Source organism: Tyto alba, unplaced genomic scaffold (assembly GCF_018691265.1).
Source record: "Tyto alba isolate M040663 unplaced genomic scaffold, T.alba_DEE_v4.0 Super-Scaffold_6, whole genome shotgun sequence".
In the NCBI taxonomy this organism is placed as follows: domain Eukaryota; kingdom Metazoa; phylum Chordata; class Aves; order Strigiformes; family Tytonidae; genus Tyto; species Tyto alba.
In genome coordinates, this window is record NW_024881327.1 from 27,953,383 (window position 1) to 27,981,038 (window position 27,656).

The 27,656-nt window shown below is 37.6% G+C and overlaps 1 protein-coding gene across 4 annotated transcripts in view; it reads left to right on the top strand.

Moving 5' to 3' along the window:
- The window catches only part of GABRG1 (gamma-aminobutyric acid type A receptor subunit gamma1), a 59,771-nt gene that overhangs the window by 12,327 nt on the left and 19,788 nt on the right, over positions 1-27,656 (top strand). The window contains exons 2-3 of one of the 4 annotated variants that reach the window (XM_032999231.2): positions 4,924-5,072; positions 14,732-14,799. In XM_032999231.2, the coding sequence (XP_032855122.1) occupies positions 4,924-5,072; positions 14,732-14,799 (217 nt within the window). Of the gene's footprint in view, positions 1-4,923; positions 5,073-13,759; positions 13,961-14,731; positions 14,800-22,920; positions 22,945-23,304; positions 23,400-27,656 lie in introns of those variants that run through there. The other 3 variants (XM_032999232.2, XM_032999234.2, XM_032999235.2) reach the window with 3 other exon arrangements.

A 27,656-nucleotide genomic window follows, 5' to 3' on the forward strand; every position in this document is an offset into this window, starting at 1 on the left:
AACCCTGCTTGGAGGACTGGTTACACTGGGGTGTGTTGGGTGAGAATAGGAGCCTGGAAATGGACAACTAAATTGATCCTTGACTGTGTTTAAATACTTCCACCTATGCTATATGTATAATACTTCGATATGCATGATGCAAATAACAGTAGGAGCACCCTCACTATATCAATTTTTTTCCAGTCCATTACATAACCTGACAGGTGTTAATTGCAACTTAAAGCTCATCTGATTGTTTTTTCTCATATTTAAGGGAGAACAAAGACCTATGATATTAATGTCTGAAGATGATCATGTTGCTTGATGTTGAAAAGACTTATTTAGTCATTAGTCACTTGTGCTCAGGGATTTATTAGTCATGCTAATGTCTCCAATTAGTTGAAGGACAGAGAGCATAATTAGGGCACTTTTTCCCTAATTACTTTTAACTGTATACATGCAGTTTACTGTTGAGTGTGAGGCTAGCTGAAGTGTTGTAACAATAAGTGTGTTAAGAAGTGAGGTCTCTTTCTTATTTATAAAATCATTAAAATCAGAATTAACACTTGCAATAATAGATGTAAAATAACATTGTGACATGGAACATAAATGTTTTAAGGTTTGATGTCACATTTTTGTTCTAAATCATTGTCTTTCTGGACATACTGAAAAAGACCTACTGAGTGAACTATGTTGGAAAAAAATATATTTTACAGTAAATGCAGAGAGGATCAAGCATTATGTTCTGTGTATAGTGAAATAACCTTTAGATTAACTTGGAAAGGAAAAGATTTTCTCTTTAATTAAGTTTGCCTTTCTTCCTGGGAATGTGAAAGAGAGGGGGAAGTGCTATTGTTAAAGTGAGGATGGAGTTAATGGACATTAATCTTCATGTGTTTGTTAGATTTATTTTGACTGCAAAGAAGTAAAGGGGTGCTCAGCCCAAGTTAGCTGTTGCTAAATATTTGAACAGCATACCTGAATTTAACATTTTATTTACTGGTTTGGAATGATATTTGCTGTCTTCTGTCTTTCCTTCTACCCCATTCCAAACCCTGGAGAAAAAGCTGGGCTTTGTGATGTGGGACACACAGAAACTTGGGTAAAAGGTCAAGAGTTTTGAACCATCTTGTTCTCCAAAGTGATTGTTTCTTTAAAGAACATGGTCTAGCAACCTCAGTTAGATCCTGATAACACCATCTCAACTGATCCTGCTGACAGTGTAATCTGAAGGGGTTTCTACCTTGAAGCAGAGTAGTTCAAATTTATTTAGTGTGACAAAGATCAGTCATTCAGATTACTAGAGATTAGTACGTACACAGTGTCTATCTTGCTGCCTTTGTGTATTTAGGTGCTCTGTTGGGGGAACTTTATGCGACTCCCCCAAAACATCTGGTTTGAGAATTCAAGTTGGCAGGTATTGTGTGCTCTGCTTCACTGGAGGGCATACAGAAGACTTTCTACATATTCTGGTCACTTCCTTTTTCCAGCCAGCATCATTCCTTTCTTATCTCAGCCCTATAGCTGCACGTCAGTGGCTATGGCTTAGGAATCAAAAGCGTAGAGCTGAGTGCCATCAGCACTGCAGAGACATTATAGTCTTTATTGCATGCTGAGTGGTCTTGGGCACATTTTAAAGAAGAATTGAAAAGATGGTATTCTGGTAGCAAGGTGGATTAACCACAGTCAATCATCTCTGGAAAGGACAGTGAGATAGTCTGGTTCCTCCACGTTTGGTTATGTTAATTTCTGTTCTGTGTTGGTTCATTTGCTGGTTTATCTAACGGATTAGTGAGCCACAAGCTCTCATTAACCTAGTGTACTGGTATCAAAGTCTAGTGTATTTATTTTCTAGTAGTTGGCACTTTTTTCAGTGTATGATATTTTCTAGATAAAACCAGATAGTTCTGTGTCAATAGTAGAAAATGCACATTTTAAGCCAAGACTTGTCCGACACTAAGTAAAGAAATGTTGCTTCTAATAAAAGTGCCTCCTTAAATTGATTTACTTAGTAGTGGCTGGAAAAGCTGTCAGATGTTGGGATGGATTTTTTCCTCTCCCCTTGGAATTGCATTATTAATAACTTTCTGTAAACTATCAGTGCCCTCATCTGTACACCTATTTGTAGTTCAGAGTTTTAAAATTGGAGGAGGAGCAGAGGTCCTCCAATCAAGCAAGACAGAAAGTGAAAATCTGAAATGTATTTGAATTTGTATTTTTTTCTTGTTAATTTCAAGTTTATTTAAATATAGAGGATAGTGGAAAAGAAGGAACTAGAGAGCAGGTTGCTCAGAGAGGTTGTGCAGTTTCCATCCTTGAAGGTCTGCAAGACCCAGCCTGATTAAGCCCTGGGCAACCTGCTGTGACCTCAGAGCTGGCCCTGCTTTAGCAGGAGGCCAGACTAGAGACCTTTCACAATTCCTTCCTACAAGAGTTGTCCTGTGAATCTATAAATAAAATTAAGAACCCTTCAAAATGTCAAGTTATTTGAGTGACTGCAAGTGGAGGTATCATGGTTTTAACTCCTCTTGGGTTTAGGTGGGAATGGCGTGACCTTTTGTACTTTTCATTTTGGCTAAATCTATGCCGTTGTCAATTGAGATGTGGAAAGAACATTAAAGCAGGACAAAATTGTGTCATCATCACTTCAAATTCTCTGAAAAAAATTGGACTTAGCCTGAGAGTCAGGTGCCATGGGTCTGTACAGAGCTCTGGTAGTTTCACTATACTTTCTGGTGTTTGTGGCATGGAAGACAAAAAGAGGAAGAAAAGGTCAGTTTTGTAGTGGGCATGTCTCTTTCCTTAGAGAGGCTGCTTGTAAATTAAGTTTTACTCCTCATCATCTTAATGCCCCTGTGGAAAGGCTGGGATTGCCTCTGCATTGTTAGCAACCGTAAGCTAATTTTTATAGTAATTAGATGACATAAAGTGCAAGCAGACCAAAAGTATCTTAAAAAAAAAAAAAAAAAAAAAGATGTGTTGTAATGAAACATGAAAGAGATGGCAATAGGTAGCTTTGAGGGAAAAGAGGGTACATTTACAAAACTTACAAAACTTAGCTTCCTCCTTCTTTTAGTGCTCCCATTAGTGGGATCCTGCTAATGGGAAATGTTAAATATTTAATATCTGACATTTCTATAATGTCTATGAAGTGCAGTAAAGATTCAGTATTTTACAGTGCATTTCAACTGAAAAGAATGAAAGCACTTCTCAGACTGTTACAGGGGAAGCTGTCAGTGAACCTTGTATTTAGATTGCATAGTACTTTCAGCTATAATAGACTGTTACAACTTGTTTGCAGCAAGCTAGGTATGAAAGTCCCAATATCCAAGCAGTGCCTTTTGTTTATGCCCTGGGAGCATACTGAGCTGTGGCAAGCTCCCTCTTGCACTTCCCAAATTAAACAGGCATGCCAAAACCACTGAGCAGTTTCCACAGCCATGATAGTCTTAATAGCAAGTGAGACTTGCTAGTGTAGTCTGAGAGGTGATACAAGTTCTTAAGAATACCTACAGTTTTGGTGCATTCCCACAAAGGAGTGCAATAAAAGTCAGGCATGCCTACTCCATCTCTGTCCTTTCCTGACTTCTTCTGTCCTTTCCCCCTGAAGGCGTGGTGTTATCTCCATGTGGAACATGCTGGTGGTCTTCATCCTTGTAGGAAGTTTACTGAAAAATTCCACTCTTAGTTTTGGGGGCAGCATATGTCTGTGTAATTTAGAAGCCTTTAAATCCCTTTCTAGTAATATAGCAGTAACATTTGTAGTTTTGGTGTACCATACAATTTGGTACAAGGACAGTAACTTAATTACTTTCTTTTACTGGAATATCTGTGGTAATGTTAACACTGGAACTGATTTATATGGATTGCATATGTTCTGTAATAATTGCTAGTCAGTGTCCATTTGTGAAGATACATTGTGTGACTGTCAGTTACTACTATCTGTCTGATGCACTTTGTTTGACTTGAAGCCCATAGCAGTTCCCTGAAATAAGCTGGATGAGTAATACAGATTGCAAACTTTAGCACTGGAGGAATGCTTAAATCCACACTCACTTGATTCAGATGGAAAGAAAACTACTTCCAGGCATACTTTGACCTTTTGGTGATATCTTAGTGAATCTGCAGATGCAGCCATGGTATTAAGATTTTTTTCCTAATTACTTAGTGATTAACTATATATTGCTGCTTACCTATTTAAAAGATAGGCAACAAATGAATGTTAAGTGTTTTCTTTGTACATTTGTTTCATCTTGATAAAATAGGTAGCTAACAAATGGTCTTAACTGAAAGGAATGTTATAGCATTTTAACTATACTACATATACATGCAAATACATAATTGACACGACTGCAGCTTCTGCATATGTTTAGTCATAGCACATGGCAGTAATGCTTGTTTGCTTTCTTAAAATTTGAATGGAGTTGAATAAGTATACGAGTCTTACTTTTTTATATCATAGCAAAAACGGAGGCTACTAGGAGGGAGATTCTTTTAATGTTCTTCACACCAAGATATATCTATTACTATGATTAAACATCTCTTAGAAATATTTGTACCATGATTTTAAAATGAAATACACATAGGGAGAAGCTTGGGAATTACATTTTATGTTTTAAAACAGCAAAAGTCTGACAGCAAGAGGATGCCTACTTCTACTTTTATGGGTTTGACTCATGGTTTGAGTTTTTCTGTATGGATGATGTGTTAAGGCACCTCTTGACGTGTTTATTGGCTTACACTCTCTACTGCCTTTAAAAAAACGTTGGTGTTTTAAATAAGGGCCTGCCTCTTTCTGGTGGCACCAGAATGCATTTGGATTTTTATAAAGTACTCTAAATAGTGTTCAGTATTTTATCATTTTCCTCTTCATCTCTTGTGTATTTAGTTTCACTGTTTGTTTTTTTTTCCCCTAACCTTGCTTTTTTTATTCACTCACCATAGAGCTGATAAACCAGATGATGAGGATGATGAGGATCTAACGGTGAATAAAACGTGGGTCCTTGCACCAAAGATTCATGGTGGGGATGTAACTCACATACTGGACTCCTTACTTCAAGGATATGACAATAAGCTTCGACCAGATATTGGGGGTAAGCCCATAAAATAATTCAGTAAATAGAAGATGTGAGCCAGAGATGGTGTGCATTTTGTCAAAGACGGCAAAAAATCTACTTAATGCAATTCTTAAATTTTAACATAGAAGTTAAATATAACAGCAATAAAATGCAGTGATTTTCTGGAACTGGTAAAAATAATGTTCTATGGAAGAGTAGATTATTTATGTTCTATTTACAATCTCTTTTTCTTATGTAAAGTATTGCTTTCTGGGCACAGTGGGCAATCTGTAATAAATCATTAAAAGGCAATTATAGTTTGCTTCATTTAACTTTGATCTTCTGGCAGAATTGTAGATATAAACCATATATGAGTTGGTTTGATCTTGAGTCAAAATTTGATCTTGAGTCTGTAGGAGTTTATTAAAGAATTATTTGTAGTATTTTTACTCTTACTGTAGAAAATGCATTGTAAATGTGTATTTTGATTAAATTTAATTCAACCCAGTTCTCTTTTTTCCTTAGCTCAGATTTTGAAAAACTTACTAAGAATCTAAAAATATAATTTAGGACTATATCTTTTTTAAAGCAATATAAAAGGAAGAATGCATTATTATAGATCAAACTTTGCATCTAGGAGGAAGGCAATTTTGTTTTTCAATAGTCAAAGCATCAAATTGTATATAACTATTAAGTGCAAATATTTGAAAGAGTCTTGTGTTGAAAACATGGAATAAATGAAACCTTGCCAGCTCTTGTCTACCACATGCATGCTGGATCGAACAAGGAAAAATAATTTATTTCCTCTGAGTTGGTTTCCTGAACATAATTATTTGTTAAATACTTGGCATTCCCTATCAAAGGAATGTCATGTAAGTCTGTAAGCTGCTTATATGATAAACAACACAACCATCTAGACTTGTTTCATTTATGTAGAACAGAGAGATGTAATCTCAAACTAAGTATTTTCTTTTGAAAGCTTCTGAAAAATTCCTTTCTTCCCCAAATTTCTTAGTTCTGTTTTATTGTTGGCTGTTACCCTGAAGATGTTGAATGGTAATTTTTCTCTCACTGTCATAATCACATGTGAATCTCATGAAGGTTGTTGTAAGTCTTTGCCTTCATATTAATTTAATCGAATTAGTGCAAATGTTTAGGCAAGAAAGGTCCTCCAGCATATTTTCTTTTAATTCTCATTGTGTGACAGATGTATAAATTACTTTTTTTTTTTTTTTTTTCCCCTGAATGCATGATGCAACAGACAACAAAGGGATTATAGAATCACCCCTTTTGGGTTGGAAAGGACCTTAAAGATCATCTAGTTCCAAACCCCAGCCACGGGCAGGGACACCTTCCACCAGACCAGGTTGCTCAAAGCCCCGTCCAGCCTGGCCTTGAGCCCTGCCAGGGAGGGCGCAGCCACAGCTTCTCTGGGCACCCTGGGCCAGTGCCTCACCACCCTCACCATGAAGAATTTCTTCCTTATATCTAATTTACATCTATCCTCTTTCAGTTCAAAGGCATTACCTACCCCTTGTTCTCTCACTACAAGCCCTTGTAAAATGTCCCTCTCCAGCTTTCTTGTAGGTCCCCTTTAGGCAGTGGAAAGTCGCTATAAGGTCTTCCTGAAGCCTCCTATTCTCCAGGCTGACCAACCACAACTCTCTCAGCCTGTTCTCATAGGAGAGGTGCTCCAGCCTCCTGATCATCTTCATGGCACTCCACTAGACTTGCTTCAACACGAGGGGAATATGAGGGAATAAAGTGTCTCCACTAGGATTCTTTCCAATGATTAGCTGGTAGGTGGGGATGAAAGAAAAGAGAATTCTGTTTCTCTTCTTTGCCCATAAAACTTAGAAATAAGTGGAGAGAAAATAGGGGAACAGAAGTTTATTTTGACATGTCAAATGGATTTAGATGGGCATGGAAGAATTTTGGTATAATCCTTACCTTCACTTTTCTCGTTATGTACTGAGTCTTGATAGGGCAAGAACTCTGCCTTTTTGTGAGTAACTCAACGTACAGCTTTTTGGATTCCAAATATGAGTTCCTGAAAGAAGACACTTGGTTCTAGCTTCTCTCATATAAACGCTCCCTTTCCTTTTCTTCACTGTCTTGATGCAGTACTTCTGTACCATTCTGATGTTCGCTATCTGGGACCTGCCTCCATCCAATATATTAACACATAACATTCATGAATAATTATATTAATATGTGATGAGAGTGATAAGAACAGGAGACATTTGGGAGTATTCACTTTGTTGCCAGGAGAACAAATGTTGAGACTGACTCTCAACTGGATGGAAGGGGAGTTGCAGACTTCTGCCACAAGGCAGAAATTTTGGACAACATAAGATGAAATTTCCAGCTTCAGGTGAAGGTATCACATTCTGTCCAGCTGCTTGGGAATGGCAGCAAGTTATTTTACAGATAGAAAACAAAATCAGGCTATAGTGCATTCATCTTAGTATGCTTCAATTATGTGGATAAAATCTGGTATCGGATTCCATATCTTCAGAGTATATGTCATTACTTGTACAACAAGGTTATTGAACTGGAATTCTAATTGTCTTTCAAAGCAATAATATCCCACAGAACATTTTTACTATTGAATTACAAAGCTCAGTTACAATAGCAACATTTTTTATTTTGAACCTGGACTTTTAGGATTTGAATACCAGAGCAGAATTTTGTTTTCTTCCTAATGTTGACACAGAATTTCAGCATCTCAGAGTGAGATAAGGGATTTCATGCAGTTAGTTCAGGGAGATGATAAAGGAGAGCAAAATGAAAATTGAAATGTCAGAGGCAATACTGAAATTTAATAGGAGAAAACCACACTCTCTAATTTTCTGTTTGTTTCATTCAAATATCCACGATTTGTAGTGATTTCTTAACTGCTACCATTTGCTATGTTTATTAATCTTACTAGTCTTTAACTCAATTTATGTAATATACCTTCAGGTGTTTGGAGCGTAAAGGAACTAGTATTAAAGTACCTTCTGCTCAGTATGAAGTAATAGTAGTTACCAGATGAAGTCTCTTACCTGTAGTATAAATCCCTTTAATTACAGATGCAACCTTGGAGTGTTGATATGTTAATAAAGCAGTATTATTCTCACTGTAACTCTACCTTTTGGCTACTTCATTTTATAACCACACTGTTTTAACTGAAGTCCTGCATCAAGCTAGTTGTTATTTTTCAACTTCCCTTTTAAAGGAAAGAATTTTGGCTGTGCACTTTTACATCTCTCAAGCTTTAGGGACACCGATATATTAATATTAGCCTATCTATGTACAGCACATTTTTTCCAGCTATGTCTCATGTCCAGTGTTGTATGTTATATGGGTGAAACACAACTGATCAGTCAGAAAGCTTAATTAAAAATAGGGAACAATCATCACGTATCTACAACTCTAATGGAGTACTTTCAACCAACAGATTGAGGAAAGTTGTCACTGATAGGATTTTTAAGAATGGTGAGGATGTTTGTTGATGGACATAGAGAAATTAGATACCTAGAGAAATTTGGATAGTTGTAATTGCCCTATAAGCAGGACATGGGTAAGTAATCACATCTCAGTGCACTAGTGTGAGAAGTCATGAATTCAGAGATATAAAGAATACATGAATAAAAAGTGGACTTTGAAGACACTAATAGAAGCACTAATTCTGAAAAGGTAAAGATATTAGGGGGATATTCTGTTGAACAGGTGCTCTTAATGTAGCATTGATGAAAGGATGATATAGGCAGAAAAGTAGTAAGCCCAAATAAGCAGGAAAATATATAAAAAAAAAGGTAAAGAGGTATGTATTAGGAGATGAAGAATATTTGTGCAAGAATTGAAGGAAATTGAAATACAAGAGCAATATGTAGAAGAGCATATGCAGTGAATGTTACAGGCACTGGATGTGTGCACTGCATAGAAAATGATGGAAATAATAAAAGTAGTGTGGTAGGGGTATTTCCTAAAGAGTTTCTTTTAAATAAAAAGGTAAAAGAAGTGGAGAACAGGGCTCTGCTTTCATCAAAATCACTTTGAAAAAATTCTTCAAAGATGGAGCTGGAAGCCTGCTGTAGATACTTGAGGTCGAATTTTCAATATAGATATAAGTAATACTCTTAGATAACTGGTTGTGAGAATTGTATTATTCCACTAGAAATTATTACAAACTGAAGGCCTCTGTTATTTCTGAATATGGTAGTTGCCTAATTTACTTGCTGAATAGCTGCTTTAACACCAAGAAGAGGCACTTCTTTAGTCAATTAATGAGGAGTTATAGAAAACATGTTCAAAGAAAGTAAGCCTGGATGAAATTGTCAAAAGTGGTCTTCGTTTAAGTTAAATAGCATGATAAGTAATAATGAAAAAAAGGTGATACATGTTAGACCTTCATTCCAGAATGGGGAGTTGTGGTGAACTACAGGAACTGGTTAGTGAATTTAGGTGGACTAACACACTTAGGTAATGCTGAGGATTTGAGTAATGAAAATGGAGCAATACTAAGCAATAAAAAATGCAATATTCTTCACTTTTACAATAACGATAATTTCTGTCAGGAGATGGGGGTTTATAAACTGATAAGAACTGATAAGGAGAGCTCTTCAGTGTAGCAGGCAGAGATATTTCAAATATCAAAACCTGAAAATTTGGCCTAGATAAATACAGGTTAAAAAAGAGGTACTTTTGATAGCAAGAGCAATTACTAAAATAATTTGTCAATGACTGAGCTAGATTTTTATTGCAATGATTTTTCTAATTGGGAGTAAGCATTTTTCAAAATACAGATTTTGAACTCAAACTGGAGTTCAGAATATGCCTGTGTATTTGGTTTGTGTGGCAAGATTTTGGTAGTGGGAGGGACTACAGAGGCGGCTTCTGTGAGAAGCTGCTAGAAGCTTCCCCCATGTCCCATAGAGCCAGTGCCAGCCGGCTCAGAGATGGACCTGGCGCTGGCCGAGGCCGAGCTCATCGGTGACAGTGGTAGCACCTCTGGGATAACACATTTAAGAAGGGAAAAATACCCTGCACAACGGCAACTGCATCTGGAGAGAAGAGTGAGAATTTGTGGGAGAAACAACTCTTCAGACACCAAGGTCAGTGAAGAAGGAGGAGCAGGAGGTGCTCCAGGCACCAGAGCAGAGTTTCCCCTGCAGCCCCCGGTGAAGACCATGCTGAGGCAGGCTGTGCCCTGCACCCACGGAGGTCCATGGTGGAGCAGATACCCACCTGCAGCCAGTGGAGGACCCCACGCTGGGGCAGGTGAATGCCCAGAGATGTCTGTGACCTCATGGGAAGCCCACACAGGAGAGGGCTCCTGGCAGGACCTGTGGACCCGTGGAGAGAGGATCCCATGCTGGAGCAGATTTGCTGGCAGGACTTGTGACCCTGTGGGGGACCGACGCTGGAGCAGTCTGTTCCCGAAGGACTGCAGCCTGTGGGAGGGACCCACACTGGAGCAGTTCGAGAAGAACTGTAACATGTGGGGAAGACTCACATTGGAGAAGTTCATGGAGACCTGTCTCCCATGGAAAGGATCCCACACTGGAACAGGGAATTAGTGTGAGGAGGAAGGAAGAGCAGAAACAGACAGTGATGAACTGACCACAACCCCTATTCCCTGTCTCCTTGTGCTGCCAGAGAGGGAGGAGGTAGAGAATTCATGTCAAGTTAAGCCTGGGAAGAACAGACAGGTGGGGGGAAGGTGTTTTAATTTTTATTTTCTCATTACCCTACTCTGATTTAACTGGCAATAAATTAAACTAATTTTCTCCAACTTGAGTCTGTTTGGACCATGACAGTAATTGCTGAGTGATCTCCCTGTCCTTACCTCAACCCACGAACCTTTTGTTATATTTTATCTCTCCTGTCCAGCTGAGGAGAAGAGTGATAGAGCAGCTTTGGTGGGTACCTGGCATCCAGTCAGGGTCAACCCACCACAATCTGGGTGTTATATAGCATCATCCGTTACTAGAGGTGTAATGGTCCATGTCTGCTGAGAGAGACTTCTTTCCAGGTCTTGTTACTTGTCCGAAGTTCATTCTTGCTCTTGAATTCCAGGCACAAGAGTCACCTATATTTATTTACTGGAACAAGCCTGTCCTTAGCTTGTGTTAGATGATGCTCAATACCAGTTGAAACTTTTAAACCAGAAGAGAAATTTAACATAGTGAAGAAAAGGTGTCAAAGCAGGAAATCAGAGCGTGTGAGTAGATCTGTAGATCAGGTTTAGCAAACAGGTTCCCTGTGTGCTTCAGCTGCGTTAGGAGCTGATAAACTATCCCTTGGGGGCAGCTTCCCCTTGGTGCTCTTCTCTCTCTCTCTCTCTCTCTGTTGAGTATGCAATCTGCTGTCCTCTCACCTTCTTACTTTAATTTATCATGGCTTGTACTGTCTTTCAGTGTAAATATTTAAAGTGTGCAAGCTCATTCTCCCCTTCCTTAGAAGCTTCTGTAAGTTTACAGTGCTGTTTTGCACTTCATTCAGTGTGTGTTAAATAGCTTTCTTCCTACTAGTAGTGTTTTCAAGGCCGATACCAAATTTTTGAAGTAAAATAAGAAGCATTTACAGCAGAAAAATATGCTCAAACCATCTTTCACTCTTAGCTCTTTGTGGAGAGTAAATGAACAGTAGTAATTATATGGATGTTAAATTAGTATCAAGAATGTATTTTCCGTCAGCATTTGTCATTTTCATGGACTCATATCACTTCTAGTTTAAGAACATGAGAAGAATTAATTCTTTCTTCTAATTCACAGAAGTACTTTACTCTGTATCATACAGCACTAAGGTGACAAAACAGCCTCTTCCAGTCTTCTTGAATTGGATCTCTTCCTCTGGATCATTTGGGTCAATTAAAATAATTTCAACAGAGGCAGATTTTCAGACTCTTCACTGGCTCTTAATATCTTTAATAATCTTACTCAGAGCAGTATGGAAAAGGCAAATTGAACTCCGTGGCACATTACAGGAGAGCCCTTGTGGCAGATCAAGTACTGCTTGCTGCAAGCTGGAATTTAATAAAATTGACACAGCCCTGATTCAAAACTGGCTCGCTGACAGATCTCAAAATTTAGTTGTTAATAAGGAAATATCAGTGGTTGCACCGTCTATAGTGGGGTCTCATAGGAAAGTCTTGATGAAGAATAATGATATTTTGAATTATTTCAGCAAAGAAATTTTTTAGTAAAGTTGGCAGATGACACAAAAGCTGTTGGAAAGTGAGAGACTGTATCTGCAGAGTAGTCAGCTCCTTCAGTAAAACTGGAGATACAAAATTTGAGAGGGGGAAAAAAAAAGAGGTGGGGGAGAGGATGCCTGTCTGTTATGTTTCAAGGTGAGCAATTCTGCATAATCAAGCAGTGATTTAAGGGAAAACTTAAATAGTTTGTGTTGTATAAGATCTTAGCTATGCACCCCCTGAGCATTGCCCTGGTATAAGTCCCCTTTTGAAAAAGAACACAAGTATAAATCTGGAAATGTTGAAGCAGCACTGATAACACTTACAGAAATTTCCAGTTCTGGTGTCCACATTTCAAGACAGATATGGAAACAATGGAGCAAGTTTAGAAGTTAAAGATGAACAGATTATCTGTGGATTGCATTTGCAGTAAGTGGTATGAACTATTCAGCATGCTGAAGGCAAGTTTCAGAGGTGACCTTAATCACTGTGTGTAGGTACTTGCGTCTGAAGAAGAGGTTTGAAACATGGCTAGGCAGTGCTGAAAGTTGGAGTCAAAGACTTGAACCTCAGAACAAACCAAGATTCCCTAGCACTAAGGAGAATTAAACATTTCCTACTAATATGTGGAAAAAAATAGTGGATTCAGCATTGCTTGAGCAATGAGGCAAATTACACTTTGATCCACCTCCTTGTGTTCTAGTCTAGCAGTGGCATTGCTGTTATGTAAATAAATAGGGTTGCAAAATTAAAGGAAGAGAACATCTATTTATGAGATGTGGCATATGTAAAATATGTTATATATATGTATATGTACACACAGGCATTATATACTTCTTTTACTCTGATTTTTCAGTCTGTGGATATGAGTACTTATGTTGCCCCCCTTCCTTTATGAGCCCTGCAGATACTAAAAACATTTGCAGCTCAGGAAGCACTTATTCTTTTTTCCCCCCAGGAAATAGATTGGTTTGCAGAGTCTGTTTAAACTTTCTGTCAAGCATGCTGGGGACAGGATGGTGATCAAGTGACTTTGTGCTCCGTGGTTGTACAGAAAATCCTTTGTGCAGCCTCATTGTCTTGCTGTCAGGCTCAGGGTCACACCCATAATCGGATTTGGAATCTGGGTGAATTTTCTCCCAAGTGAGATTGGCAGGGAAAAGGTATCTTAGGATATTTAGGAAATGTATCTTGCCTGTCATTGTAGCTGGCAAGGATGTTAATGATACCTTGTTTCTGTGTGGCTGTTCGAGTTTTAGATTTCTGAGATTTGAAAAATCCTCTAAGATTTTAGGACTGTTACAGAGCGCTTGGGTGATCTCTGATGGTTTGCAGTATAAAGAAGTCAAATCTGATGACTGAGGATCCCTCTCCTATGAAATAAAAGTGCCCTTTTGTTTGCACCTTCCCCTCTCTCTATCTGCAGGTGGACAGAGATGCTTCATTTTAATGTGCTAGATCATGAAAGAAAGACCAGCAGAGCTTTATTATTAACTCTCTTCATTCCACTGGGGACGAGGACATATGTCCTCTTGTGTCCGCATTCTGGCTCTCCAGTACAAGCTAGAAGAAAATGCTTGGTAAATTGATGAGGTTAAAATGCATCCTGACCTCTTCCATTTGTACCTTTTCCACCTGTAAACCTGTTAGGAAAAAACTGAATTACCAGTGCCACCTGTAATTGAGAAGTGAATTTCATGGAAAGTCAGTGAGACTTTGTGCCCTTCTGTAAATGGACAAAGTAAGAGAATATATTTTTAAAACAGTTGTGGTTTTTTTTTTTTTTTTTTTTTTTGTCTGCCCAGTGAGAGTGGTTTCCTTGTGTTTTTAAAGAAAAATAAGTTTGGAAATGTTTAACTTTTAAATGACTTTCACTTGAGAAGCTTTCAATTTGGTGTTTGAAGCCATGTATTAATCAAGCTGATGAAAGGACATTAGTAATCCTTAGGTGTGCTACAATCACATGAATTGAACAAATCTGTGGTGAAAAGTTATTTTATTTTAGTTACACATTTTCAGTAGGAATTGACAGAAAGCACTGCATATTGATTTCTTACAGCTGATAAAAGCATCTGCTCTCAGACCTCATGGTTTGTTGTAAAAGCAATTTTTTTCCAAATATTTGTTTTCTGTCTGATTAAATTTTTATGTTGGGAGACAGTTGGTTTTGTTTTTGTTTTTGTTTTAGTTTTTGTTTTTGTTTCTTTTTTTTCATTTCCTTTCCCTTTTATATCTGTCTTATAAGATATAAGATATATGCTGTTCACAAAGCACAGGTGGGGATTGCATTACAGAATAAAAAATTCATGTTGATAATTCTAACAATTCATATGGAATAAGGGAGCCAAGTCATATATGATCTTTCACAGAATGAACAAGCCAGAGATTTAATTATTCTGAATCTAATAAAAGAATATCAGATTTTTTGTTGTTTTAGAAAATAGGTTAAATTACACTAACAATGTACAGAGTTAATTAAATATGTAATTATTATGGTTACTGTTTTATTTAGTGAGAACTACGGTAATTGAAACAGATGTCTATGTTAACAGCATTGGCCCAGTTGACCCAATCAATATGGTAAGTTCTGATTATTGACAGAAAACATTATCTGAATGATGCTATGGGTTAATATTATGGAATAATTCTAATCTCAGTCAAATAATTTTCTTTATTTTTTTACTGTATATTTTTATTCTGTTGGATATGATTGTGATTATTGCAGAAACATGTTTAGACTCTCTTTATTTGAAATTGTAATTTTAAAAATATATTTCTTCTTTAAAAAAAAAAATTAAGCCATACAGAGGACATTGTATCAGGTCCTTATTTTGGTCTGTGTTGAAGATTTTCACTGGATTTGTTTATACCTGGTTTATCTCTGGCCAAGTATAATATCCTGGAGCTACTCTTCAGAGATTTAGAAAAATAATTGATCCAGCACTTGTGAGTAAAACTATTTTCAGTGCAGTGATTATTATTTTTCAAGAAAAAATTGAAATGAACTCTTCTGTCCTTCTTTTTCATGTATTTTTTAGTCTTATGGGTTCTCTTCAGTGTGTGTGTGTGTGTGTGTACACATAGCTGTTTTCTTCAGAAGTTAAGCAATGCATCTCATCTAGTTGATGGTAGACCTATTGAAAGCTGACCTATCTATTTGGTACCAAAACTGAAGTAACAGCACTTTTCCATTTCCATGTCTGGTATAAGTGATGTCTTTGGTTTTGTCTGTCTTCCTTCTGCAGTCTTTCTCTTTTGCTTCTCTCCATCCTGCCCTCTTCTGAAGGAACTTATTCTGGGAGCAAAATGTGTGGACAGGCAGCTACCTATAAGGAGGGTATAGCAAATAGTAGAGGCTTCCTTTGAAGTAGCCAGTCTAAGTCCTTCAGCTTGTGGCCAGTAGGTATTGCATACAGTGGAAAACTGAAAATGAGAAATACTTACCGCTTCACTTTTCCCATTTTAAAGAACCGGCATGTGGCTGGCTTTGCAGGGTAGCCGTGTCCCGACTCCCAAGCCCTGTCATCTCAGTAGCCCCTGGCAGTCTCCTCACTGCTATGTACTGTGGCCTCTCCTGTGCCCACAGCTGCCTTCTGCTTGCTCAGCCCACAGCCCGGGAGGCAGCGTTATCACCGCCACACTTGCCATAATGACAGTAGCAGCCATGGCACTATTTCATGTCACTCATTTAGAGGTGTCCCCACATCTGATAGAGCTTTCTTGGAGCTGGGTGGTGATGCTCTTGCCGTGATGCTAATAAAAGCCAGTCATACTGACTTTTAGTCCAAGGTAAGGATGGCACCGTATTGAAAAGGCATATTAAATCATTAGACAGCTGGATCCTAATGGTTATAATGTATATCAACTGAATGTTTATCCCTCTAACCTTAGCATTTCTGTTTTAAAAAAAAAAAAAAAAAAAGGTAACAGTGAAGCATGCCATCAAAGGGTAATAAGGTGAAGGTCATTACGGTATAGAACTTAAAAACTATTCTAAGGTTTTTAAAAATGGGCAGAGAACTACTTGGCAATTTAAATTAGAGTCTAAGGGCACTATGGCCTTCATAAAAGAGCAGTTGCTTTCACTGGACTTGGAGTCCAGGAACCTGAATCATATAAGCATCTAACATCACGACAAAAATCAAATGTTTGTGAAAATAACTAAAACCATATGTATGCAAATAATTTGATTAAGGCTTCCAAAAAAGATGGTTTTAATCTGGGGAACAACACTCTCAGCAAAAATATAATTACAGATTTGACCCTGCAAGCTCTCTTTATGTGAGCTGTTGGTTTCATTAGGAAGGCACTTTCCCTGGAGTCAGTGTTGTTTGGGACTGTTAACCAATAATCCAAAAATTCCTTCCATTTCAAGGGCCATCCTTAGCCCTTCATTTGATCACCTAATGTGAGAACATGTATCTATGATTCCCCATTGTATTACTTGTTTGCCAGATAAGTTAATTCACTCTGGCAAATGATGTTCTTTAACTATTTAGTTTGGATATAATATGGCATGATGTAGAGAGTGTTTTTTCTAAGTGATGCTGATGCAGCATATCAAGGGAGTGTGTTTGTCTGAAAGCTTCAGAGGACACATATTATGAGAGGAAACAGATTTATTTTTATAATTCAGTCTATTTTCCTCTTGCCATCTGATAGACTTTCACTTTCATAAAAGAGACTCTTTAATTATATATATGACATTAGAATTTGTTTTTGAAGACTGTTGTGTTTTGGCTTTCATTATTTAACAAAAATCTACATAAAATTATAGATGGTATAGACACCCCATGCTTACGAGATGTTTTTCTACAGCATGTGATCTCTTTAGGCATCTGCAACCTGAGTAAACATTTTTAACAAGCATCTGGATCAGCAGAGTATTTAGGCTTCTAATACTCATTAAGTCTATAAAGATTTTTTAAATCCATCTTTCAGAGCTAACCTATGCTATGCATCACTCAACAATCATGTAAAATGCAGATAAGTGCATTTTTATGGCCAAAGTCTTGATCCTCAGTAGCTCTGCAGTGGCCTAGGGATTTCTTAGCAGAATTTAGGCATGTGATGAATATTTAGAGCCTCGTTTTCCTCTGTGTGGAAGCTCATTCAGCTGAGTTCTTAATGTAGATGTAGTAGGCTCTTACTAACTTTCTCTTTCCTTCTAAACAAGGACCAAGATGAAAAAAAGCCACTCTGGTGGTGCAAGTAGCAGAGTCTAATATATGGTCCCTGTGTAGAAATGCATGTTGATTCAGGTTGCCTCTGGGCCTCATTAGCTTTCTTTGTCCTGTATTCATTGCCCAAACCCTATGTGTTCATAAATATATAATGTCATGTGCTACTGGTGCCCCAAGGGGCCCAGGGGAGAACAATACCAGCACCACAGCTTTTGTGATTTTACAAGATCTTGCAAGTATGTAATTCGGTGGTTTGGGAAAGGCATGGCAGCCCTCCAAGACATTTTTACCTTCCTTTTAACTAGGAGAATACCTAATCTTGTAATTTCTGTTTTGTCAAAACTCTTGTGACAATAAAAGGCTGCTACCCCAAATGAGAGAAATTTTTGGAGAAGGAATACATGAGCAATTCTTTAAGTAAGAAGCAGTCTTGCATCGTGTCAAAAATGAAGAGCAAGGTTTATACTTTTCTTGTCCTAATGGCTATTTAATCAAGTTTCCTATGGTCAATAGTAGAGCAATACCTAAGTAAAAAAAATGGGCAAAGGGTTAGAAATAGGAAGATCATTTCTGTAGAGGTGCATAGACATCATGACTAATAGATAGACTAAAAACTAGCCAAAGGAGAATACTCTACCTATCTGTCTGCATCTCTCTGTGTGTAAGTGTATACATATATAAAGATGTATGTTTACAGAAACAAAATTACATTTTAAAATTCCTTTGCTCTTTCATATGTTTCTAAGTCCTGATTTAACATATTGAAACATGATGGTATCATTGCCATTTTAATGTGTTCGAGAGCTACATATTTTTTTCTTCACTTGTGGATGAAGATGATGCTCTCTATTCAGCTTTTGTATTTATTAATTGAACTCAGTATTAGAAAGTCCAGACTGAAATTTCCAGGATAAATTTATAGGACTGCACTTCACAGAAGCAGTTTGGTTTCCTTTTTATTTTCCAACATTTCTGTTTCTTCTGTGGATATATATTTTTTACCACATCATCTTTGCTGGTTATCCACTGAAGGCTACTGTGACCGCAAGCTGAAGGCCATACTTTGAAGCCTAGCACTCTTATTTTTAACAAGATAGCTAAACCACTGAGCAAATCAGATATTCGCAGAATACACAATGTGCTACTTTGGTACACAGACTGCATGGCCTGAACATGGTTAGGATACAATTTTCCCTGTTATACTGTACCATTTATGACTTTGTGTAGAATGTACTGATGCTGAATTTTAAGTCTATTTTGACTTCTGAATTCCATTTCATTCTCAGTTTGCACTAACTAGCAGCAGATTTTAATTTTTTTTTTTTTAAGATATTCAAGTATCAATGTGATCAGTGTCGTAATACAGATTGCTCATTGTTATTGTACTTGTGGAGAATGGTTAGTGGTCAGGTGTGTCATTGCACTTATTTTACTTGTCACTGAATTTGTATTGAAGGTTTGAAGGTTTTGTACTCTTACTTTACAGTGCCAGGTAATTTACATTAAACACACTAGAATATAAGTAATCGTGACCCAGAGGTACATTATCTGAAGGCCATGCTGAGATCCGTTACTTAGATGTGCACTCTTTGTGTGCGTTGTGCTGTAAATCAGTGTATTTTAAACTCTTTATGCTAGTTACTATTCAAATTTAATAACTGTAATTAGCAAGGCCCCGATCCTTTAGATGTCTAGGCATGTACTTCAGTTTACATGTGTGAACCATGTCACATTGACTTAAGCATTTAACAAACACAATAGGAAAAAATCCAAAGAAGTGTACAAAAGGAAAGAAAGATATAAACTCTCTCCCTGTCTGTTTGTTACAGAGAGCTGTCTGTCTAAGTGAACATAAGTCCATACAAGAAACATAAACATAATAAATCACAATGTTATTCAAATGCCTCAGCGTACAGTAATATTTCAGGACTGGGTGAACACTGCTTGATAGGGATTGTTGTGGTTTGTGAACTGCATTTGAAGTTTTTACTGGAGGTTGGAATTGCTTTCATGTTTGAAGACGACCATTTTGAGGAGAACCATTGTCTCTATGAGCTTTAGATGACAGACCGAAAGGAAGAGCATGAGGGATGCACTTCTGCCCATATTTGAGGATTTATGGGATTCCCTAAGGTTGTGTGGGTAAGGCGTGCAAGCACTGCAAATTTTCAGTGTCAAGTGTGTGCATTTTATGCAAACTGATTTCATTCTTTTTCAAATGGCAGGAGTATTTGCTCATAAATCAGGACAGAAGTACCAAGTCTTTGAATATTACCTGTTTCTTATTGTACAACATCTTCTTTGGAGTGAGATAGAATGATATTTTTTTTTTCCTGACTTGCTCTTTTATTTTGATTAAGAAAGATAGATTCCGATGATTTTGGTGCCTGTGAGCATTGCAGGTGATCAGAGTTAATTGACTTACTCAGATGAGTGTTTTGAGATTGATGGACACAGTGTTCATTTACAGCAGCTGAGTAAATATTCCTTCTGTAGGCTTGAGCATTGTTTTTTCCTTGTTATGAAATATATTTCAGAGTTAAAACCCATATGTCTGTTTAGTATTTCTTATTTTACCACCTCTAGGAACTTGAGTAATACTTCACAAATACAATCTCCTGAATGTTCTCTATTTTTTTCTGGGGAAAAAAAAAAAAAATAAATAAAAGCTTAAATTGATGGGTCTGCCTCTTGTAGGCGGATAGTTTGCCTATTGTTATTGCAAGGTATCTCTAAGCTGGCACTGTTTGGTTTCAGGGGAACTGGGCAAGTTCTGCTCATACTGGCTCAGCACAGCAGTTCCTGCATCACTCCCAATTTCTGTGATCATTTTGAAAGGAATGGCAAGGGGTGAGGGAAAAGGCAGTCGTTGTACGGCAGGCAAATGTTGCAGTAGCTTTCTGAAATCAAACCAGAGGACAGGCATCTTTTCAGCCTGCACTTTAAACAGCATTCAGTACTTGTCCCATTTTCAGTTGCAGTTTGCTAGTTGTCCGTTAACTACCTCAAGGCAGGTAGTTAAGCTTCTACGCAAAGACACCAGAAAGTCTCTACTATTTTCTGTCAAATATGGCCTGATTTCTGTGTGCCATTTAGCAATGGTATAATCTAAGGCTACAGTCTTTTTGTGCTGTGGTTTATTCTTAAATCTTATGTTAGACTAGTTCATGCTTTAGGAAGTACTGGTTTTGTATAGTACTGTTGTATCACTTAAACCACAGTTGGCATGATTTCAGTATTAATGATAATCAAAATTTACTTTGACTTAACTCCCCTGACTTCAGTAGAGTGTGCCAGCGTACTGGTTGGAAGTCCAGTTCATATAATCTCAGATTCTCAGCATCCACAGCCAGAGCAATAACCAAACTTCCTCTGAAGTATCTGACATTTCAGTTGTTAGCGCTCTGTATTTCCATAAGGCTAATTTGTTAAAGAAATAGCCAAAGTGCTGAGCTGTGGACATGTTTGGGACTTTATCTGTGGTCAGTCTGTCAGTGTGCTGTGAGGAAATCCCTTAATTTCTTGTGTTCCCACTACTTGATCTATTCAACTGTTGATGTGAATCTACTTCTTAAAGTTCTTCCTTTGGTACCTCTGCACAGGATGTCTTCCACAGTCATCTTCTCCAGCTCTCAGCTACTTCTTGATAGTTTAATGCACAAATCCATGAACCTTTCTGTGCCACTTGCCTGCTATTCTGTGTGTCTCCTTTTGTCCAGTCTAAAATATTGCCTTGTGTCCTTCATACCTGTTTAGAGCTGTTTAGTTAGCTCAGTATGACTAAATCATAGCTATAAATCTTTCCACTTTTCACCCCTTCCACAGTCTCAGTTGCTGTGTATAATCACTACTCTGTACGTCAATGAGGTCTGAAATCTAAAAATTTTTTATGACATGATGGATCTTAGAACTAGTAGTAGTGTTTCAGTTGTAGTCTTGCAAATTCTGAGTATAAAGGGGTTTTATTTTTATTTATTTTTTAATCCATCACACGAAATATCTTGTCCAGTCTCCCGCTGTTACATTAATGTATTTTTGTAACCTTTCCAGTTGCAGCCTTGCTCCATTCATACCATCTGGAGATTTCCTACATAGAGAATTTTCCACTGTTTCTACTGAGTAATTTCTTGCTCTGTTTCTTCCTCTGTCTCCTCTTTCAGTGGACCTCACACATAAACAGTTTCCTTTCACTTTCAAGGGACTTCAGAGCCTATCACCAGCCATTTTTAGTTCTTTTTTTTCCCCAAGAGGCCACTTCCTAGCTCAGATCTCAGTACTTTCTGCTCCCATTCTTTCAACTTTTCATACCACTTTCTCCCAACCTGCCCTTTATGCTTGAAAGAAACTTTCTATAAATTTCTGCAAAGCGGCTTCATTGTTTTTCATCATGTTCCTGTTTAAACTTATTTTTTGTTGTTGTTGTGGTGTTTTTTTTTTTTTTGTTTTGTTTTTTCCCTGTGGAGACTACAAAAGAACCCAAACAATTAAGCTTTTTTTGTGCTAAAGTCACTACCTGTAATTCTGAGTGATACTGGGTTCTTTGTTTCATGTTACTTGTGCCCCCACTGTATTTCCAAATGTTGTCTTTTATGTTAAATTCAAACTGTAAGCTCCTTGCAGAGAATGTGTATGATGTATAAGAAGAACTGAGTGCCTGCACACTCCAGTTGTGATCTGAGATGATCTAAGCCAAGAATAACATTAATATAAGTACACTTCACTGAGGAGGCAAGGTATTGACTAGTGCTAAAGCTAACCCAAACAATGCTTTACTCCTACTTTTCCCCCCCAAACTGCACAGACTGTCTGCTCTATTGTATACTTTATTGTTACTTCTGATGCCTTAATATCCTCTCCAAATACTTCCTGTCTGCTTCTGCAGTAGTTGTCTTCCTTGTGTGTGCAGATGAGACAAGCTACATTTAGTTCTTTGTTTTGTGCCTCTTATCTTTTCGTCACATCAAACTGATGATAAATATTTTGAAGAACATTGCACACCTGTTCTTTGTTATTAATTCCTTATCTATCTAGATGGAAATTTGTGACACTGCTTTCCAGTTGTGGGAATAATTCTGCTGGCCCAGATTTGAACTGGGTTTCAGAAAAAAGGCAGGGGATGTGTTTTGGTTGTTCCGATAGCTTGTACGAGGTTGTTGCAATAGAAACTGTCCTTGTCAGTGGCTCCTACCATGCAGGTTTTCACTGCTTCCTTTGCTGCTGTGCTCCCGAGGAAAGCTGCTGTCGTTCACTGGCCCCTGCAATGGCTGGTGCCAGGATCTGTGCTGACACTACAAAACCTCATCCTCTGTTAAAAGCTGGGCAGCCACGGGAACAGGATTTTACTCTTCACTGTGCGTGCTATGGGAAGTTCACTTTACAAAGCAGGGGAATGAATGGTCTGTATGTCCCTTCCTGCAGCAGCACCTCCAGGCTGTTTACCAAGGAAGCAGACCCACTGCTGGAAAGTGCTTCCCCACTCCCCTGTCAGTAGAGGTGACAGCACTGGCAAACAGCTATTAAGCAATGAAATGTGCTTTTGATAGTAAGTGAAAGTAACTTCCATGCCTGTTGATCTTTGCCTTCATTATTTTTATTGTATGATTTTAAATTTCATCTTACAAATTCTGGATGGTTATTTTGACCACCATGGAAAATGCACATCTAAAGCACGTTTTGTTGGACTATTTTGGAGTTTGTCATTCAGTGGCATACAGTAAGTGCTTCATGAGATTGCACCTTTTTGAATAACAGTAGTGTCTCTATTGTAGAGGGTTATCCCCACAAAGGGTTATGCCCTTGGAGCCAGTTAAGTGAATAGAGGTTCTTTTAGGAAGTTCTTAAGAGTTGTCCATGCTCTTATATCTTCAGTGTAGCAGATGATTGATATTTGGAGTTGCATGACTGCCTCATCAACCAGGATGCTAAACTGATCGCAGTGCTCGATTTCATGTAGATTCATGTATCTTACAGGAGTTGCAGGGTAGAATCCAAACCCAGGTAAGTCTCCTTGCCGTCAATGTTGGGATTTTGAAGCACAGCAGGACAACCACGGAAATAAAAGACCAAACAGTAACTGTGCAGAGGCACCATACTGAATAGTGAAGTACTGTGTTTGGGACTTTATAGCTTTTTTATAAAAGGACTAACCTATAACGTCTCAAACACAGCACTTCACCATTCAGTATGGTGAATTTGTTTTTAAAGCAACGGCAGAAATCCATCTATTCTTGAGTAATACACAGCTTTGTTACTGAAGTTGTTTGTGGGACCAGTTTTGACTGCTTGAATCTCTCCAGTTATAGGAAGGTAGATGCAGCTGCTGAATTTGGAAAGTACAGTTTATGGGGCTTATAAATCATTATTGACAACCTCAGAGCTGAACCCTTAATCCATATTAATATTCACTCTTGTGGCTTTAATATATATGTATGTATTTGTCTGATTTTTTTTGTTCTGTTTTTTTCTGGTTCTTTTTGTAGTTTAATGTTTGTTTATGAGTAGCAGTGACTGAAATATTAAAGTTTTAACTGAAAAGTAAAAAAAACCCTTTTCATATAATTTTCAGTTTGGGATTATATATAGATTATATATATATAATCTACTTTCTCTCCTTATGGTCTCCTCAAATGGCCAAAATCTATATTGATCAAATAAAAGCAGAGATTTTGCTGAAGTGCTTTAGTTACTTTTCTATCTAATCTTTTTACTATTGGCAAGATTTTAATTATAGTTTCTAATCTACAAAGCACTGAGATAAATCTTGCCTTTTATTCAGATTGTTGTTTGCATCTGTCATTTTGCATGTTCAGAGTAAGGACTGGATAAGCACAGATGTCAATTTATGATGTGAAGAGTGATAGATTTTTTATTTACTGTGACTATGTAGGTTTCATTGTACTCCCTCACCCTCTGTAGATATGATTTGCCATATTTCCACTTACCTTGTGCATATGTTCTCATAACATCCTCCAGTGTACAGTTATAACAACCTGACTGGTTAAAAGATTCAGGGAGCAGATGCTGTGCATTTCTGCTCAGTGTATTTCCAGCAGCCCCCATCTCTTCCACAGTTGCAGTATGATTAATGTAATATTACAGGTACAAGTCAGAAACATGGTGATTTGCTGGATCTTTTAGATCTCAACATAAGCTCACTAGGTTTATATTGGTCTAGTGTGCAAACTAAAATATTTTACCAAAACAAGAAATTTTACTTTTTCTTTGGTCCCAGACACGGAGATCAAGCTCTGAAACCATTGTTGGCTCTGAAGCAGCTCAAAAATCTTTTTAAAGGGCTTTTGAAATAACCCACCGGGGAAAGCAACCACATTTTAGACATTTTGTTAAGAGTAGTTATACATCAAAGATAGGTTAATTATTTTAATTTACTGATATCCAGAGATATTTGGATGAGGGAAAAGGTAAAGATTACAAGTCTTTATTGGCAACATACTGGCAAGATGAAGATAAATTGGCTAATGCTGGATGCTTTATTTGGTGTTTACCTCTTACGAAAACATGTGGTTACCAGTTTTGTCTATGACTTCCTTTGTTGTTTAAACCTCTTAATCAGCATGCTAAACTGAGCCTTTGATAATAAATCACAGCTCTTAATGTTGAAACACACAGGTTGGTAGAATACTTTCTTCAGCTTCTCCTCCTTTGCTTTTTCTCTGAAAAATGACTTGCCTCCCTCACATTGAGTTCCAGTTTAAGGAATTAAAAAGCTGGATACAGTGAAGGAATGTGGGGAAAATATCTTGAAGCTCAGATAACTGAATAAGATGAAGTCCTGTCACACTTGGTAATTGAACTGAGTTCAGGGGCTCCCTATGAAACAGATTTCTGAATTAGCTTGTTGCACTCCAGAGAACTCCAGGTGCCCTTCAGGTGAAATGTTGAATCTGGGAGGAAAGCTGGGATGGGTTTTTGAGCAAAGATGAAATGACAGGAGTATGTTCATTTTTCTCTGAAATTCACTGGTAATGAACTGTATTGCAGGCCTGTAGTTCACTAACACAGTTTTTCAGTTCTGAGTTTGGTTTTGGGACTTTTCATTGCTTTTGTGTTTGGCGCCAGAAAACTAGGCCACTTTTTTCCTGTTCTCAAACAAGATGTGTTGTAGTTAACGTAATCCAGCCAACAATTTAGTTACTCATTGCTTGACTTCTCCACACTTTTTACTGTGGAATATCAAATCAGTTGTGAGACTGCCAGACAAAATACCCAAGAAAAATGGTTTTTCTGCTTTGTGAGATTTTTTTCCATCCTTAGTGATACTATGTTGGAAATCATGTGATATGGTTTGCACTGAGAAACAATTGTGTAGGATGTTATCTGCCTCCCTTACTTTCACAGCGTTCCAATAAAAACCCCAATCTACTGGCCCATTTTCCTGTATGATTGTAATTGAACTGTGCATGACAATGAAACTGATGTTGAGGATTCCATTTATTCCCATACAGTAGCTGTTCCTACTTTATTTGAATTAATTGCTTTTAATTATTAAATTATTTTCTCTCAGACGATACACCTGCTTGTCAATATTCACAGTTTCTTCACTGCCTGGCCCTTTAATGGTAATTTCTGAACAGTCAGTGTGTTCCCAGCCCTTTGGAGTTTGTTATGATCTTTTAGAGAGGAGAGAGATGTAGGAGGATTGCAGTTATCTGTAAATAATTAGGCAGGTGGGCTCTTTATACCAGCTGTGCAAAAAAGAATTCGGTGATCTAATCAAATGCCAAATATGAGCTAATGTGTGCCATGGTTATTGAACCCTGTGAGGCTAAATATGAATAAGCATGCATTTTGCTATGGCTGTGACTAACGCAGCCATGGATTGATTCCATTTTATTCTGCGTGGCTATATTATTAATTTCCTTTGAAAGAGTAGTAAATCAATTTTTATGGTTATACAGTGGCATTGAAAGGTGAGTTTTATGAAAGACGAATAGAAGTAGTGAGAAGAGTGTTAATTTTAACTTTTTCTAAGGAAACATGGAAAACAAAATAGTTGCTCAGAAAGATTTGTTGCACTAAAAGAATATTGTATAAATCTGACTGCTGTTGTGCTTGCTCGTAGAGTGTCTAAACAACAATAGGACTTTTATTCATCTAGTTTTGGAAACAAAGTACTCCCAGAAAAGACAGTCTAGTGATTTTTCTACCTAATTTTCAACAAATTTTAGGGACCCAGATTTCCCCTTCATAAAGGTAAAGATGAAATATTTTTCAGAAGATGGAAATTAAAGGAATTCAGTGTATCAATCCATAAAATCTGAAAATTTCAGGCCCATTTCAAAACTAGATTTTCAGAAAGAATCCAGGTCTCTTGATAATGCCCCTAGCAGGTTATTGCTTTCAAGAATCTATACTGTCACAGCTGCATGCTGCCAGACTTAGTTGTCTGATCATCCTCCTGTATGTTTGCCTGTGCTTGGTGACTGCTTGCAATCTGTTTGGACCAATGCCACCTGGCCTCTTCTGCAGGGAAATTTGGATTCAGTAAGGAGGCTGGTATACATTTGAGTCCCATTTTCACATGCCTTGCACCTCTACAATGTGGGTACATATATGTGCTTGGACATTATGCTAAAGTCCACTTGAGTGAAAGTACATATATATAATGGGTTGAAAATATGATACTGTGTGAGATGTGTAGTGTGAAGAATATATGCATCCTCAGCATGTATTATGGACCCTCAAAGACAGAGAGTTCTCAGGGAGGCATAGGACAAACAGATGTGTTGAAGAAGTAGGTAGTAATGTCCACCAAGATGTTAGAAATGGAATGGGTGTTCTTGGGAGAAATAGAGAGCACTGACTGGGTCCCTGCTGAAGAGGAGGGTGAACTGGTGCTGCCACCCACTGTGAGGCTGCAAGTCCACATCTTCCATATGGAATGAACAGTAGGATTATGCCTTTGGTTGGCTGACTCTTGAGGGAGAGGGAGATGTCTGGGTGCTGAAGTGTTACCTTACAAATGGAGGACCACCCTCTGAAAGTATGTTGACAAGATGCTAGCAATTGGTTCTCTTGTTATACATTCAGCAAGATACTTGAAAACAGTTAGTTACTAATTTTAAGACATTAAACTATTATGTGTTAGATTCTTTTTGAACAGTGATAAATATATCATGAAGGATTTTAAGAAAGGTTTGTTTATGTGTTTGTTTGTTTTTTTTTTTTTTTCCCCAAAAAAGTTCTCTAAACAACTCCTGTAATACATGAGTATGATAAAAACTTGCACATTCA